General features: G+C 40.3%; 1 protein-coding gene across 5 annotated transcripts in view; it reads left to right on the forward strand.

The window, feature by feature from the left end:
- Positions 1-18,107, forward strand: part of LOC122553760 (protein transport protein Sec24B-like) — a 131,644-nt gene that overhangs the window by 81,784 nt on the left and 31,753 nt on the right. For all 5 annotated transcript variants that reach the window (XM_043698060.2, XM_043698051.2, XM_087980220.1 and 2 more), the window contains 8 exons: positions 2,516-2,700; positions 6,596-6,780; positions 9,008-9,110; positions 10,460-10,586; positions 13,591-13,700; positions 13,892-14,004; positions 15,176-15,294; positions 17,461-17,516. In XM_043698060.2, coding sequence (XP_043553995.1) covers positions 2,516-2,700; positions 6,596-6,780; positions 9,008-9,110; positions 10,460-10,586; positions 13,591-13,700; positions 13,892-14,004; positions 15,176-15,294; positions 17,461-17,516 — 998 coding nt within the window. The remainder of the gene's footprint in view (positions 1-2,515; positions 2,701-6,595; positions 6,781-9,007; positions 9,111-10,459; positions 10,587-13,590; positions 13,701-13,891; positions 14,005-15,175; positions 15,295-17,460; positions 17,517-18,107) is intronic.

The raw sequence follows: 18,107 nt of genomic DNA on the forward strand, positions 1-18,107 counted from the left end.
AGAATTGCACACAGTATTCCAACAGTGGCCTAACCAATGTCCTGTACAGCGCAACATGACATCCCAACTCCTGTGCTCAATACTCTGACCAATGAAGGAAAGCATACCAAACGCCTTCTTCACTATCCTATCTACCTGTACTCCAAGGTCTCTTTGTTCAGCAACACTCCCTCAGACCTTACCATTAAGTGTATAAGTCCTGCTAAGATTTGCTTTTCCAAAATGCAGCACCTCGAATTTATCTGAATTAAACTCCATCTGCCACTTCTCAGCCCATTGGCCCATCTGGTCCAGATCCTGTTGTATTCTGAGGTAACCCTCTTTGCTGTCCACGACACCTCCAATTTTGGTGTCATCTGCAAACGTACTAACTGTACCTCTTGTGCTCGCATCCAAATCATTTATGTAAATGACAAAACGTAGAGGACCCAGCACCGATCTCTGTGGCACTCCACTGGTCACAGGCCTCCAGTCTGAAAAACAACCCTCCACCACCACCCTCTGTCTTCTACCTTTGAGCCAGTTCTGTATCCAAATGGCTAGTTCTCCCTGTATTCCATGAGATCTAACCTTGCTAATCAGTCTCCCATGGGGAACCTTGTCGAATGCCTTACTGAAGTCCATATAGGTCACATCTACTGCTCTGCCCTCATCAATCTTCTTTGTTACTTCTTCAAAAAACTCAATCAAGTTTGTGAGACATGATTTCCCATGCACAAAGCCATGTTGACTATCCCTAATCAGTCCTTGCCTTTCCAAATACGTGTATCCTGAACCTCAGGATTCCCTCTAACAACTTGCCCACCACCGAGGTCAGGCTCATTGGTCTACAGTTCCCTGGCTTGTCTTTACCACCCTTCTTAAAAAGTGGCACCACGTTTGCCAACCTCCAGTCTTCCGGCACCTCATCTGTGACTATCGATGATACAAATATCTCAGCAAGAGGCCCAGCAATCACTTCTCTAGCTTCCCACAGAGTTACACCTGATCAGGTCCTGGGGATTTATCCACCTTTACCCATTTCAAGACATCCAGCCCTTCCTCCTCTGTAATCTGGACATTTTGCAAGATGTCACCATCTATTTCCTTACAGTCTACATCTTCCATATCCTTTTCCACAGTAAATACTGTCCCTCTCGCTGTGTGTGTGTCTGTCTCTCTCTCTCTCTCTCTCTCTCTCTCTCTCTCTCTCTCTCTCTCGCGCGTGCACTCTCTCTCACAGTGTTCTCGCTCACTCGCGCTCTCTCTCGCGCTCTCTCTCTCTCTCTCTCGTGCTCTCTCTCGCGCTCTCTCTCGTGCTCTCTCTCTCGTGCTCTCTCTCTCGTGCTCTCTCTCTCGTGCTCTCTCTCGCGCTCTCTCTCTCGCGCTCTCTCTGTCTCTCTCTCTGTCTCTCTCTGTCTCTCTCTCTGTCTCTCTCTCTCTGTCTCTCTCTCGCTCTTGCTCTCTCTTGCTGTGTGTAATGGCTGATATGTTTTGCAACCTCATTTTCCTGCTTTCTCCCCTTGATTCCCTTACCATTCAAGAACCTGTTTTTCTTTGATACACTCAAAGACTTGGCCTCCACAATCTTCTGAGTTCCATGGGTTCATCACCCTCTGGCTGAAGAAATTCCTCCTCCTCTCTGTTCTCAAGAGTCATCCCTTCACTCTGAGGTTCTGCCCTCAAGTGCTACTCTCTGCTACTGGTGCAAATGTCGTCTCCACATCCACTCTATCCAGGCCTCTCAGTATTCTGTACATTTCAATCAGACCCTCCCCTCATCCGTCGAAATCAAGGGTCAGCTGCACCTCATATGACAAACCCTTCACTTCGGGATCATTCTTATAAACCTCCTCAGGACACTGTCCAAGGCAGCACATCCTGCCTGAGGCACAGGGCCGAAAACTGCTCGCAGCATTCCCAATGCAGTCTGACCCGAGCTTCGGCAGTCCATCTGTGCTTGTTTTATTCTAGCCCTCTTGACCATATTGCTAATTTGCATTTGCCTTCCTCACTGCCAATTTAGCTTGCGTGTTAATCTTCAGATTAGTGCTCCCAAATCCCTTTGAGCTTCAGATTTCTGAACCCTTTCCCCGTTTAGAAAATAGTTTCTGCCTCGTTTCTTCCTACCAACTTGCATCACCTCACACTTTCCCACATTGTCCTCTGTCTGAGTCCTTCTGCAGCCTCCCTGCTTCCTCAACTACAGCCCCTGCAGCTTTCCCTCTTCCTTAACACTTCATCTAGCTTTGTGTCATCTGCAGAGTTGCCCTTTGTTCCTTGGTCCAGATTGTTAATGTATAATTTGAATAGTTGTGGTCCCGACACTGCCCTCTGCAGAACTCTAGTCACTTCCTGCCATCCTGAAAGAGACCCCCCCCCCCCCCCCCCCACCCCCACCCCCCTCCTCATATTCTGGTCAGTCAGCCAATTCTCCATCCATGCCTTAGAAAATCATGAGAGGTGCTATATAAGTGCAGTCTTTGTTTATTATTTTTGTAAACTTGTGTTTCAATTTTTGTATTTTTTTTTGCAGATTCAACATCTTCAGCTGCCACAGCCCCTGCTGCTTCTGATCCACGTCCGTTGAAGAGCAGTAAACCATTTGGTTACGCTTATCCAACTCTCCAGCCCGTCTACCAGAACGTAGCTCCTCCTTCGCATTCTGTCAGTCAGCCCACTGGCCCAGGATATTCTCCAGGGCCTCCGCAGTTTACTGAAGTAAGACGTTTGTTTGTCCAATCCAGTTGGAAATGATCTTAGATTAGCCTCTTTGTGACCTGCATGTGCCCCTCCCCTTAAAAAGGGGAATGTTTGGAAGTGGTTAGTCAGGGAGGTGGGAAAACATGGGGAATCTGGTATTTTCTTCCAGTTTAGCAGCAGTTTTTAAAGGATATAATTCTTTCATAGAATTGATTTTTGACATTCATAAACTGAAATCTATTATTTAACTCCAATTTAGCATATGTCTGTTCCTTGCACTGGCAGTTTCAGTTATGGATTGAGGAAAACTTAGTGAATTTAGACAGAAGCATGAGGGATTGTGAAGCAGGTATTTTGACGGACTGCAATCAAGTAATATCAGAGGAATCATAAACATTGACACGACCCTTTTGGACTGATTGACCTGTATTATAATCCCACCTGGTGGGACTATTAGACCGTTCGGATGCTGCAATGAGACCTGGTTTAATATATTATTTTTTGTGTTTTACTGATGCGGTGGTTAGTCACTGACACATATTCACACAAGGCTGCAGATGGTCTTTAGCAACCGAACATTTAGTTAATCGTACAAGAAATATGAAACCAAGTGATATATATATACTCATAGTTCAAAACAAAATTAAGACTTGCTTTTCAGCACCATTTGTAACAGGCACAAATCCAGGCAAATTTACACCTATATCTCTCAACAATTCAGAGATCTATTTAACTGACCCCCCTCCAGGTTTTCTCCTGCAGAGCCAATTTGATCACTCCTTTCCAAGTCCACTTCCCTGAACTCCCGTCAAATCTGAGAACTAAAACTTTTTCAGTTTCAAAAACTTAGTTTCCATCGAAACTCTCCAGGCTTCGAAAATTCCCAAACTAGATAACTTCTTCTGCGGCGACTGGTTTCATTGAACAGCTAGGAGAGACAAATAAACTTGGCTTCAGAGCTCATTTTTGGTGTTTTCTGCACTATCAAAAGGTTAATTATGTTTGCCCTACCTGTCATAAAATCAAAAGTATAAACCATTTTCCATTGATAACAACAGAGTCATATGTTGCTCAGAAAGTATTGGACTTCAGTCATTGTTTAAAAATGACTTGCTAATCCATCAGAGGACAAAATTTATAGGAGTAACCAAAATCCACCTTTTTAAAGCAATCCAAGTTCCAAGAAGGGCTTATGCCCGAAACGTTGATTCTCCTGTTCCTTTGATGCTGCCTGACCTGCTGCGCTTTTCCAGCAACACATTTTTAAGCTCTGATCTCCAGCATCTGCAGTCCTCACTTTCTCCTAGAGAGAGCACTCCTACCATTACATCTGATTCTCCATTGCAGTTTGAAATTCCTAAGGATGAGAAGCATGCTCACTTGTGATGCTATGGCAAGGACCGAAAGACATCACAGGTTCTAAAGAGAGACATTGCAAGATTGCAGACGGTGACACATTCCTCCCAGATCGTCTCAACGCCTTCTCTGCTGGCTTTGAGCAGAATTTCGGCGGAGAGGTAACACCTATTCCGACAAGTCCTGATGAACCTATCCCAACAGTCACTGCATCAGAGGTCAGATCAGTTTTCCTTCGTGTGAATCCAAGGAAAGCTATGGGACCAGATGGAGTACCAGGCCGTGCACTCCGAACATGTGCAGATTAACTGGCAGAGACTTTCTCTGACATCTTCAACCTCTCCCTGCAGCAGGCCACTGTCCCTGCCTGTTTCCAGAGGGCCAATGTCATCCCTGTGCCTAAGAAGGCTCATGCAGCATGTCTCAGTGACTACCGCACAGTGGCCCTAACTTCGGTGGTCATGAAGTGCTTTGAAAGGATGGTCATGGCATTAATCAACTCCAACCTCCCCACTACTTTTGACCCACTCCAATTTGCCTATTGGACCAACAGATCCATGTCAGGTGCCATATCACTTGCCCTTCTCTCCTCCCTAGAACATCTTAACACCAAGAACAGCTGCGTAAGAATCCTACTCATTGACTACAGTTTAGCCTTCAACACTATTATCCCCTCGAGACTGATTGCTAAACTTAGTGATCTCGGACTAAGCCCCACTCTGCAACTGGATCCTCCGTTTCCTGACACACAGGCCACAGTCAGTGAAGATTGGGGATATTATTTCATCCTCACTAACACTCAACACTGGAGCCCCCAGGGGTGCGTACTCAGCCCCCTACTGTACCCACTGTATACCCATGACTGCGTCGCCAAATATCAGACTAATGCCAGTTAAAAGTTTGCTGATGACACCACCATAGTCGGTCAAATCTCAGAAGGCGAAGAAACAGGCTACAGACAGGGGTGGAAGACCTGGAAAAATGGTGCACTGAGAACAACTTAACTCTCAATGCCTGCAAAACCAAGGAACTCACTATTGACACATTAACAGCATAGAGGTGCAACGAGTGGAGAGTGTCAACCTCCTCAGAGTGGTCATCCACAACAAGCTTTCTTGGACTCTTCATGTGGTTACAAAGGCCCAACAACATCTCCTCTTCCTCAGGCAGCTGAGTAAATTTGGCATGATGGCGAATACCCTTTTATATGTGCACCATCGAGAGCATTCTGCCTGGTTATATCAGTACCTGGTGTGGTAACTGTACCATTCAAGATCTGAGACGGTTACAGAGCGTGGTGAACTTGGCCTGGACAAGCACAAAGGCCAACCTCCCGTCTATAGAATCCATCTACCAGGCCCCTTATCAAGGAATGGCCGCCAGCATTCTCAAAGATCCATCCCACCCTGACAATGTTTTTCTTCAACCTCTACCATCGGGGAGAAGGTACAGAAGCCTGAACGCATGCACCAGCCAGTTTCGTAACAGTTTCTACCCTACTGTTGTTAGAATACTGAATGGCCTTTCAAACTCTTAACATTCATCTGTACCTGTGTTTTTGTTTTTGCCGCTGTTTACATATTATTTACTATCTATGCTATTTAACTCTGTGATCTGCCTGTATTGCTCGCAAGACAAAGCTTTTCATTGTGCCTCGGTACACATGACAATAAATTCAATTCAATGATTCATAAGTTGTGGTCTTGATAATTTGCTAAGATGCATATGTCCATTTCTAGCAGGGCAGGAAATGGGAAATAGCTGGTACATTCCCAAGTTGCATGCACATTGAATATTTCATCTGATATTTTCAGTGCAGAGGAGGAATGGGAACATAGTTGTTTAAAATTATGAAGAATCTGTATTACAGTGTTCTCTGTTAAGCATTTGATTTACTGTACCTTAATGGATCTGTTTTTCCATAAAACAGTTTGTTTCAATGTAATCTTATTGTGAATGTACCTCAAATTTGCATACACTCACATTTTTCTCCACTTTCATATCAAAAATGAAGCTTGATATTGTGTGCATATTTCTGTCACCTCTAGACTGGAAATGCATCTTCAAGTTGCCCTGGAGTTAAATGGTATACATTAATTTTCTTTCTTTAAAATGTTTGGAAATCCAGGTCCAAATTTCAAGTAATTCTGTTTGACTCTGGCTTGCTGATCTTCAGGAGACCACATCTAGCATGACAAATATTATATGAAAATTAAACCAACATCTTTTTTAAAACTAGCTGCCTAAGTCACATATAGAATTGTCCGTTTTAATGACCTGAAACTTTCTTGCAAAATCAAAATTGCTTGCAGTTCAATTTCCATACTGTTGTTTTGAATTATAATTACAACATAGCCTTCAAACTGACAATCCTAATGTCTTTTGAGTGTTTACATAATCTACCAGAATTTTCTGTAATGATATTTCAATAATAAAATTAATTGCTATTAAAGAATTTGATGAAAAATTGTTGATCATGTTTTCGTTTATGGAAAATTGATTGCTGAAGTTTGAAATATAAAATCAGATGAGATTGTCTTTCTTTTCCTAATTGCAGCCCTTTTCCAGTGTTGATCAGCTGTCGTCAAACATGGAGGGTCTAAACTTGCGGAATAAACGGCGGACCGAAGCTCTGAGGCAAGTCAGTCTCCTTCAAGAACGGGATATTCTTCCACCAGTTCCAAACATGATCCCTCAATCCAATTTAAGTCAAGAACTGAAAAAACTTAACTGCAGCCCAGAGTAAGTGTTGTTTTTTTTAACCAAAACGATTGTGTATTCTTGCAAGTGAAGCAGGTTTGCAATCACCTGTGTTTTTCACGATTGAACTATGCCAAATATCTCTGGTGTTGTGGTTGCTGAATTGCATTAAAGTTCTGCATTTTATGTTTTACCCCGTCCTAATATTGGTTTATATCTGAAATTGTAAAATCAAGGGAAAAAGCAAAATACAATCAAATGCAAATTAAAACTCGAAAATACTGGAAGTATACAGACATAGAGCAAGATAGAGTTCAAGTTACAGGTTGATATCCTTTTGCTGGAACTGAAAAATCCCTTGTATTGGTTATAATTGGTTAGAGGGTAGCATGGTGGCTCAGTGGTTAGCACTGCGGCCTCACAGCACCAGGGTCCCAGGTTCGATTCCACACTGTGTGGAGTTTGCACATTCTCCCCATGTCTGCGTGGGTTTCCTCCGGGTGCTCCAGTTTCCTCCCACAATCCAAAGATGTGCAGGTTAGGTGAATTGGTCATGCTAAATTGCCCGTAGTGTTAGGTGCATTAGTCAGAGGGAAATGGGTCTGGGTGGGTTACTCTTCGGAGGGTTGGTGTGGACTGGTTGGGCCGAAGGACCTGTTTCCACACTGTAAGGAATCTAATCTATAATCATCAGTAGACAGAAAATTTGCAATTTGCCAAACTACTCATGCTTCTTTAAAATGAAAATGAACTGCAAATGCTGAAGATCTGAAACAAAAACGGATAATTGCGAGACAAACTAGCCTATCTATGGAGAGAAAGCAGTTAACACTTCCATCGAGTTTCTCCAGCAATTTCGGTTTTTGCAGATGCTTCACTTCCAGGTTTGCAAGCCATAATACTGCCTTGTTATGGCCAATACCAGTTTATGATTTGTGATTACATATTCATTCAAAGTTTGTTTTTAAATTCCAACTATGCACATTCATATTTGTTTACAATTTGTGTGTGGGAATAAAAGATAAATTGTGCTATTCAAAGGGTAGAATTGTTTTGAGTTTGTGATACTCAATATTGTTAATTTCACTTTCTGACTGAGAGGTGAAACTCCCAAGTCATCAAGGACAGTCAATGTTTTGCCATGCTCCACATTTTGCTTGTTTTCTAAGGAAAATGCAATCCAAACTACTGCCATGTAATGACTAAATTATTTGCACAAATAAATGGATTATTTTTGGCATGTGGGATTTCTGAGTTCTGCAAATATCTTTGGGCAGGATCAAAGATCACATCATTATAAAAATTCTTGTTGAAAACCATGAATTTAAAAATGTACTGTTTCCTTTGAAACAAAAGAAAATTGTTTATTCGTTCACCTTTCGTGTTCAAGCAGGTTGTTGTTTTAATCATGTTTAAAAATCACATTTTTTCCCCTTGGCATTTAAGCCACAGGCTACACGAGTCATTCCCAATTTTCCATAATTGAGCCCTGATCTTATCTAGTAAATCCTAAATTTTCAAATGTGTCGTATCACTTTTTTTTTGGATTTTACTTATTACATCAATCTCCTGACTAATTCTAGACCCAGTGTGTTCAATTCCTTGTTTCTTGGAAACCGTTTGATCTTTGGTTCCTGGGCATCACATTCGAACTGACGGGATATATTAATTTTTATGCTTGCTGCCACTTTTAAAGACCCTTCAGAAGAGAGACTGGGAAACCATGGCTCAGCTTTTGATATGTTGGGCACTACCACATAAATCTTAGCGTAATTAACAAGCCTCTTAAAGAAGTGCACAGAAAGTGCACGCTATGGTGAATGAAACATGTTGCAGTGGTATAAAGCAAATTGTGGTTTTGAAGTTGCAACAAAATGTTTTGGGTATCTAATTGTGCTGTTGACACTTACTGACAAGAATGCCAGTCTCCTGAAGGAACGCGCCTTAGCTCGAGGATGACAAAGATTGATGATGATAGCGAAATTTTAAGCTTTATCTGGTGCTGAAGATGTATATATCAGCAATGAGAAATGGCTGCTATAACATCTGTCAAATGGGTGTCATCCACCCATACCCCTGTCTGCTCTCCTAATTACAAATGTGTTAAGGCATACAGCGTAAACTTTTTCACTGACCATACGCAATATTAAAAACGAAAGCCATCACTGGAAGCAACATATTAAGTAGAAAAGAATGAACTTTTTACTCTAGGCGTTATAATGGAGTTGTGCCTGATCTGACTATTTTGATGTTCTTCCTTTTCTCCCAGTTTATTCCGATGCACTCTGATGAATATCCCTCAGACTCAGGCTTTGCTGAACAAAGCGAAACTTCCTCTTGGATTATTGCTTCACCCCTTCAAAGATCTGACGGTAATCACATTTTTAATTTGGTGTGCGCAATAGACTCCAGTGCCCTATACTATCTTTCATGGGCAACTGTCTTACTACATTGTTACTCCAAACCTTGAATATAGCTCTCTTGCTGGCAATAATCAATGCTGCCTCTTATTGTGATCAAGAATAGGCCATATGTTAATTTTTGTTCCATAATGTAAACCTGTCCGAGTAGAAGGATAGAAATTATGAAATGACTTTGGAAAAGTACCAATAAAGAAAATGAAAAGAATCTGCATGAGAAGCAATTTTGCAGAAGTCTACAATATTGTTCAAAGCATTCTATAATATTGGGCAAGCAGTAAGTTACTGCTTGCTTGGTTATTCATATTACCCACTAAATAAGATGGCCTCTTTTCTCAGAGTTTCTATCACTGAAAGCAAAATCAGTAAGATACTTCCTTTCTCTTTTCTATTTCAAATGAATAATAATTTTGGAATCTTGACAGCCATTATAATGGCTAGAAATGCTGCTCAAATGGAGAGAGGGGCTTAGTATGCAGGAAACAGCTCCCATTTCATCGTGTAGTTGTACTGTTTTTGTATTACACTTCATAGTCATATTTTTCTGTATTTTGGTTATTTTTTATGCCCATGGCTAAAATTTAAATTTAATGAACATTTTAAAAAAGTCCTTGAATTTCCTCTATCCTTTTTAATCCTCCACACACTATTAAAAAGAGCTGGAACTTCACAATCCTTTTTAGGAAAAGTGTGACTGCTCAGTTTTTTGTGTTTTTTGAAATTCTAATCTTAATTTTCCTTATTTGGAGAGTCAGAATATAATGGTAAAAGAAAATCCCAGAGCAAATGTTTGAGCAGCCACTTTGGAAGGTTTTTTTTAATGCTTTTCAAGATAAATGTTTTCTGGATAATCTAAACAACCTCTACTCCGATTCTTAAGGTTTATGCATCTAAATATTCAGGTCATAAGTAAGGAAAATAGCCACTGCATGTTTGAACCCCATTCAGTAAACACTATAATTTTGGACTGGTTTACTTCTGCTAAAGGGACTAAATAGGGCTTCATCATAAGTTGATTAATCAGCATTAAAATTGTTGGTAAATCTACCGCCACCCACTGAGAGGAACATTGTGTCTAATGGGCTTCACAGACAAGTGAGCAAGCAAACGTGCCAGTGCATGAATTTCTTCTCATAGAATCGCTTTGGAGGTACTGTTAACAACATTTTATTTGCTTTGCCTAGTGTGTGGAATTACCTCTTACATGTTCTGGTTTAGTTGTTAGCAAAATTTTCTTTTTGTTGGTGAGCAGAGTTAGAATTTCTGCTCAATACTAATGATTGGTTTCATTAACAATTTAGCATTTGCCTGTGATTACTTCGAGCACCATTGTCAGATGCCGAACCTGCAGAACATACATTAATCCATTTGTATCCTTCCTTGATCAAAGAAGGTGGAAATGCAATCTGTGTTATCGAGTCAATGATGGTAAGTTAGCAAATATTCCTCTGGTTTAGCATCATTTGAGCCTATCCTAAGAAAAGAAAAATCATGAAATATTGGAATAATGCGTGCAGTTCTGGTATCCTTCCCATCGTAAGGGAGCTGTGAAACTTGATAGGGTTTGGAAAAGATTTACAAGGATGTTGCCAGGGTTGGAGGATTTGAGCTAGAAGGAGAGGCTGGATAGGCTGGGCTGTTTTCCCTGGAGCGTCAGAGGCTGATGAGTGGCCTAATAGAGGTTTATAAAATCATGAGGGGCATAGATAGGATAAATAGACAAGATCTTTTCCCTGATGTGGGGGAGTCCAGAACTAGAGGGCATAGGTTTAGGGTGAGACAGGAAAGATATAAAAGAGACTATAGGCCGGTGAGTCTCACTTCTGTTGTGGGCAAAGTCTTAGAGAGAATTGTAAGGGATAGGATTTATGCACATCTGGATAGGAATAATGTGATCAAGGATAGTCAGCATGGTTTTGTGAAGGGCAAGTCGTGCCTCACAAACCTTATTGAATTCTTTGAAAAGGTGACGAAGGAGGTTGATGAGGGGAAAGCGGTAGATGTGGTATATATGGATTTTAGTAAGGCGTTTGATAAGGTTCCCCATGGTAGGCTACTGCAGAAAATACGGAGATATGGCATTGAGGGTGAGTTGGAGGTTTGGATTAGGAATTGGCTGGATGGAAGAAGACAGAGGGTAGTAGTTGATGGCAAAGTTTCTTCATGGAGTGCCGTCACTAGCGGTGTTCTGCAAGGATCTGTTTTGGGACCATTGCTGTTTGTCATTTTTATAAATGACCTGGAAGAGGGGTTAGAAGGTTGGGTGAGCAAGTTTGCGGATGATACGAAAGTCGGAGGAGTTGTTGACAGTGAGGAAGGATGTGGCAGGTTACAGCAGGATATAGAGAAGCTGCAGAGCTGGGCAGAAAGGTGGCAAATGGAATTCAATGTAGCTAAGTGTGAGGTGATTCACTTTGGGAAGAATAACAAAAAGATGGGGTACTGGGCTAATGGTTGGATACTTGGTAGTGTGGATGAGCAGAGGGATCTTGGTGTCCATGTACACAGATCTCTGAAAGTTGCCACCCAGGTAAATAGTGCGGTGAGGAAGGCATATGGAGTATTGGCTTTTATTGGTAGAGGAATTGAGTTCCGGAGTCCTGAGGTCATGATGCAGTTGTATAAGACTCTGGTGCGGCCGCATCTGGAATATTGTGTGCAGTTTTGGTCGCCATACTATAGGAAGGATGTGGAGGCACTGGAACGGGTGCAGAGGAGGTTTACCAGGATGTTGCCTGGTATGGAAGGAAGATCGTATGAGGAAAGGCTGAGACACTTGGGGCTGTTTTCATTAGAGAAAAGAAGGTTTAGGGGTGACTTGATTGAGGTGTACAAGATGATTAGGGGGTTAGATAGAGTTGACAGTGTGAACCTTTTCCCGCGTATGGAGTCGGGTATTACAAGGGGGCATAGCTTTAAATTAAGGGGGGGTAGATATAGGACTGAAGTTAGGGGTAGGTTCTTCACTCAGCGAGTCGTAAGTTCATGGAATGCCCTGCCAGTAGCAGTGGTGGACTCTCCCTCTTTATGGGCATTTAAGCGGGCATTGGATAGGTATATGGAGGATAGTGGGTTAGTATAGGTTAGGTGGGCTTGGATCGGCGCAACATCGAGGGCCAAAGGGCCTGTACTGCGCTGTATTCTTCTATGTTCTATGTTCTATGAGACCTGAGGGGGGACATTTTCACGCAGAGGATGGTGCATGTATGGAATAAGCTGCCAGAGGAAGTGGTGGAGGCTGGTACAATTACAGCATTTAAAAGGCATCTGGATGGGTATATGAATAGGAAGGATTTAGAGGGATTTGGGCCCCCAGTGCTGGCAAATGGGACCAGATTAGATTAAGATATTTGGTCGGCATGGACGAGTTGGACTGAAGTGTCTGTTTCTGTGCTGTACATCTCTATGACTGTATGACTCTCTATGAAACAAGTCTGAAAAATAAAAGTTGTTGTGCAGGTGAAAAGTAAAGTGTCATTTGGATTGTTGAAATTCTTGATTTATTTCATTCCAAAACCTTCATATGCCTGCAAAGGGGTTTAAGCCTGTCTTGCTTACTGTGACAAAAATAAGTCCATTTGTCTCCTTAATTTCACATTAATGTGTGATCATTTACCTCTGATCCTAGTATACAAGTGTTTCTTTCCAAGAGCAATTTTATTTATTTTAATTAGAGATTCTGCTAAAAATGCACGAATAGCTAGGAAATAAGCTAAAAGTCAAGTCCTGATGGGTGATAATCTCTAAACAGAAAATATACTCATTCGATGTAGGGAGAACCCAATTAGGAAAGTGAATGCATTGCATAAAGAATAGCATGGATAGGAGAAATTTCATTTCTAGAACTCTTGGTGGTAGTAGTACTAGGACAGAGAGGGTCTGTACTCCTATGACAACTTGTACCTAAACTAGAACAGGACCAGTCACCTAGAATGTAGAGCCAGTTATCTCTGATGGAGTAGACTAGAAATTATATTTGGAGCAATATCTCTTTTAAAAAGTGTAGCTTTGGCCAACTCTTTTTTGCATTCTGTGGTCTCTTTGAATTTTTCTGTTTGCGTGCCTGTGTATTACTTCTCATAGTCTTTATTTGACAAGACCTGTACCTTTCTCACCAGCTGTGCAAATGAGCACCTGCTTGGCATTGCAGGAACATTAATTTGGAGCAAAAGTTTTACAAATTAATGACTGTTTAGAACAACCTGCCATAGAAGATGGTAGAATTAGGACATTAAACATTTTCAGACAGAGCATTTTAGGTGCTGCAGACCTTGGAATGTGTCTACTATCCTTTGTTTTTTGGCTTGCTGTGCAAAGTCCTATTTGCCAAAGACTGCGTACTTAGAAGCTACTTGAATATATTTGGATAGATGAGTGTATTGTATTTTTACACATTTTAAATTAAAATCTTTCTCTTTGCTTTAAATCTTAGTACCTGAAGAATTCATGTATAATCCTTTGACGCGTTCATATGGTGAACCACACAAAAGACCAGAAGTTCAAACTGCAACTGTGGAGTTTATTGCTTCTTCAGATTATATGGTAAAAATGCTGCATACTAAAGAACCAAATGAACAGATATTGGCTATGAATTAATGAAAGTGGGTTGTTCATACATATCCTGTATTACAATAGAACTTAAAAATATCAAGGTAAAATTAAATATTTGTGTTTCGTGTGACTTAACTGTTCGCAGCATGTATATTTCAATGCCCAGATTATTTTCTTTGCAGCTGCGACCACCTCAACCTGCTGTCTACCTCTTCGTTTTTGATGTTTCCCATAATGCAGTGGAATCAGGATACCTGAACATTTGTTGTCAGTCATTGTTAGAAAACTTTGACAAGTAAGAGCACCTTTTTCCAAATGTACAAGTATAGTGCTTTAACAGGGATCTTTTCAAAGGCTTTGTGCCTAACAAGTTCATTGCAGTGTCTGTATTACAGGATAAATAAAGGGGAAGCAGTGGAAGTAGTGTATTTGGATTTTCAGAAGGCATTTGCTAAGTAAGCTTATGTGCAATACCTTAAAATGATAAAAGCACATTGACCTGGGAGTGGCATAAAGGATTGTCTAACTAATAGACAGAGAGTTTGGATAAAGAAGGCATTTTCAGGATAGCAGCCAGTTGAGTGCCACAGGGCTCAGTGCTGAGGCCCAATTATATGCTGTAATATTGATGACTTGATAATAGCAATGAAGGTACTCTTGCCAAATTTGCAGCAAACATTAAAAATAATGGGAAGCAAAACCAGTAAGGATAACAGTCTGCAGAGGGATAAAGACAGTTTAAGTATTTTTTAAATTAGTTTTTTAATTAGTGTTATTAATTAGTATGGGAATTAAAGGTTATTGGGATAAGGCAGGAAAGTGGAGATGAGAATCATCAGATCGGCCATGATCTCGCCGTAGAGTAGAAAAGACCTGATAGGTTGAATAGCTTACCCCTGCTTCTAAATCCTGTGATTTAATTTCTTCCCACATAATTTGATGAAATATGAAATTAGGTAACCTGGAAGTGTCTTCTTGTGCACTTGTAATTCAGCTTTCTTTAATATAACCATAAAAAGTTGGAAATATGCAATGCAGCAGGTAGCCATCTGGCTCATTATGCCTACGTTAGCTGAGAAAGAAATATATAGCTTAATTCCATTTCTGGTTGTTAATCCAGAATCAGATAAGATACAGCACTTTTAAGAGCACATGTAAGTTTGTTTTAAAATGCGGTGAGGATTTCAAGACAACACCATCCTCTGATTAATACAACGCTTCAAATGTTATAGCTTGTGTTTCTGCAGTTCATCTTAAAGTGCATTTTTAAGCTTTATTTGAAACTTAATTTCCTTACTTTAATATAGCTCTTGTCTAGTTTTTAAATATCCCATAATAGAATTAATTGTAAGTACAATTTCTTGGTAGTGATTTATGAAATATCAGTATTTGATTGTATATGCTGCTTTTTAAGCGTCTGACCAAAGTTACATGTTCTAACATATGCATATAAATATATCTTTAAGGTTGCCTGGAGATTCAAGGACCAAAATAGGATTTATTACATTTGATAGCACAATTCATTTCTTCAACTTGCAGGAAGGCTTGTCACAACCTCAAATGCTGATTGTATCAGATATTGAAGGTAAAACTAAAATAAAATTGCGATTATAATCAAACTTTGGTGTATTTGTGATGTTATGACAGTAAACAGTTCAGAAATGAGAATGAAATTAGTCCACTTCAGTGATGAACTATAGACAGTTTGTACATCTAAATGAAAATTTAATTTCTAATGCAAACTTCAGGGCAGTTAAATTGAATAATGATTCAGCAAGCTTGGAAAAATCAGTATGATTTCACAGTAATTTAGTCAACAAAAATATGCATTTTTGTCAATGTAAAATTCACATAACTTGACTAATATTTCCATAGTGTTTCAACCTGAATTCACTAGATCTGTTGAAAGCATACTTTATAAAGTAAGTTTTAGTCTGACTACTACTGCCGTTTGGTACTGGTTAGAACGATATTGCTCCACGTTTCAAAACCAGTTTTGCTACTGTTTTCAAGGGAACTGATCAAATTGACAATATTTCTCCACATAATGCTGAAAGTTTAGATGAGTACTGAAATTAAGCATAATGCATACCCCTCTATCGAAACAAAGTGTTAGACAAAATAAGTATCCGACCTCATCACAGAAGCAACAGTAGTGAAAATCAAACTCAGTTGATTTATAAGAGCAGTACCTAGAAGAGGTGTTGCAGTGACCCTTCTTCACTGCACTATGGGATAGTAGCAGTGAATTGAACATCTACCCTCCTGTCTACTTAGAGTGTAATCAGTAATTTGCATAGGCTTACTGTTATCAATTTGCTTTTGTATTCACTGTCTTTATTGAATCAAGACAGTATCTTTTATTTTCATTAAGTTGTCCTCTCATTTTACTATTTGAGTCTATACAGCAAAAATCAGTTATCTTCTATATTCTCTTTTTAATGCTTTAATACTTAACAAAGGAATCCATAGATGGGTGGCACAGTGGTTAGCACTGCTGCCTCACAGCGCCAGAGGCCCGGGTTCAATTCCTGCCTCAGGGACTGACTGTGTGGCATTTGCTCATTCTCCCCATGTCTGCGTGGGTTTCCTCTGGGTGCTCCGGTTTTCTCCCACAATCCAAAAATGTGCAGGTTAGGTGAATTGGCCATGCTAAATTGCCCATAGTGTTAGGTGAAGGGGTAAATGGGTCTGGCTGGGTTGCGCTTCGGCGGGTTGGTGTGGACTTGTTGGGCCGAAGGGCCTGTTTCCACACTCTAAGTAATCTAATCTAATCTAATGTCTTTGTCACTAAATTGAGACTGTCAGTTCTCTGCTCTTGCTTCATCTACTCCATTACCATAAATGGATGTCAAACCAAGTTCTCTTCTGATCTTCACGCTGTTTCTTCATTCTGTAAAATCTTTTTCGAAAAGAAAAGCACATATCAGCTTCTCTTCGCATAATTTCATCCTTTATTCCTCTTTTGTTTAAACCTGTGCTTTCTCAAGAGTCCTTGAATGTCTTATTAGCTGCTTTACAACTTGTTTACATCGTCCCTCTCCCTCAGGGTGAAATGGCCCAAACTCAAGTTGCAGATAATATCCCTTGTAACTATGATGCATTTTTTCCATCACCACCTCATTCAGGTCTATCCTAGCTCAACTCTGTTCTTACCCAATCAAAAGTAGTTGAAAAACTCCAGAAGTTATTTCTTTTCCTCTGCCCATGTATCTCTGGAATTGCCCCAAGATTCTATGTTTGATCCTGTCCTGTTCCGCTCTGCATGCTAATCCTTAGTTACATTATCTGCGAACATGGGGTCAGATCTTCCCGATGTCTTCTGACAATTCCTAGCTCACCCCTCTGCCACTTCTATGGGCAGTCACTCCATCATAATTGACAGACTTTTTTCCCGCTAACATTACCCACTTTCATCCTTACTTCAACCCGTCTTCTGAAATTTGCCTGTTTCCTAACCTGACAGTTGAAGTATTCTCATAGCCAGTCTCTGATCCTTCAGTTGATGTCAAACCAGAGTTAGTTAGTTAATTTTGCTGACAGCAGGACCTTTAACATGGGTTTGCTGTATCAAGAGTGTCTCATCTGCTACTGTAGGTAATGCAGACCAATGGGAAACTTTAGTGTAGGTTGTAAAGCAAGCAGAAGCACGTTTTTAAAAGTTCTGTTGTTTGGTTGGCATCTAGTTAGTTAGTTATCAGTCAAAATTTGTATTCTTTGCACAAAAATTGATGAAAGCTTTCTTCTGCAGATATCTTCCTACCTACTCCAGACAGCTTGATGGTAAACCTACATGAAAGCAAGGAGGTAGGCAAGAACTTGTGATTAAAATTTAGCATCCTTCCTTTTTTTGTAACAGAAAAGGTCCTGAATACTATGGTAACATTTTTTAAAGTATGTTCGATCAATTTCAGCTAATGGCAATCTGCTTCCTTACTGAAAATAGCTACTACTATGGGCAAAGATTAATAAAATAGGAGCAGACATGTGTCAACTTGAATCAGTTAATGGAGTTCTTAACGCCGTGGGATGTCATTTAAAATCCAAATCCAGGGCTTGGGTTCGTCGCTGGCATTTTGTTGTAATATTAAGAGGAACAGAATCCTGCACTGTAGTCCTTTAGATAAGCCAAATGTCACCCAATTTTGGTGCAAGGTTAATGTAAAAGATCCTGGGTACATTTCAAAGAAAAGAAATTCTCCCTAGTACTTTCCCATCATCAAAAACAAACAGATTAATAGGTAATATGTATGATTATTGATGGTGGTTTTTAATGTTTGCACAGTGGCTTCTCTATTTGTCTGCTTTCAATGCTGTATAAAAGTAACTTGGTGACTGTGTGCTTTGAGATGTTTCAGTAATGGGGGCTATGTAAATCCAAATGTTTATTTTTCTCTT

Source organism: Chiloscyllium plagiosum, unplaced genomic scaffold (assembly GCF_037043375.1).
Source record: "Chiloscyllium plagiosum isolate Xiang-an unplaced genomic scaffold, Cpla_swu_hap1 HiC_scaffold_1, whole genome shotgun sequence".
In the NCBI taxonomy this organism is placed as follows: Eukaryota; Metazoa; Chordata; class Chondrichthyes; order Orectolobiformes; family Hemiscylliidae; genus Chiloscyllium; species Chiloscyllium plagiosum.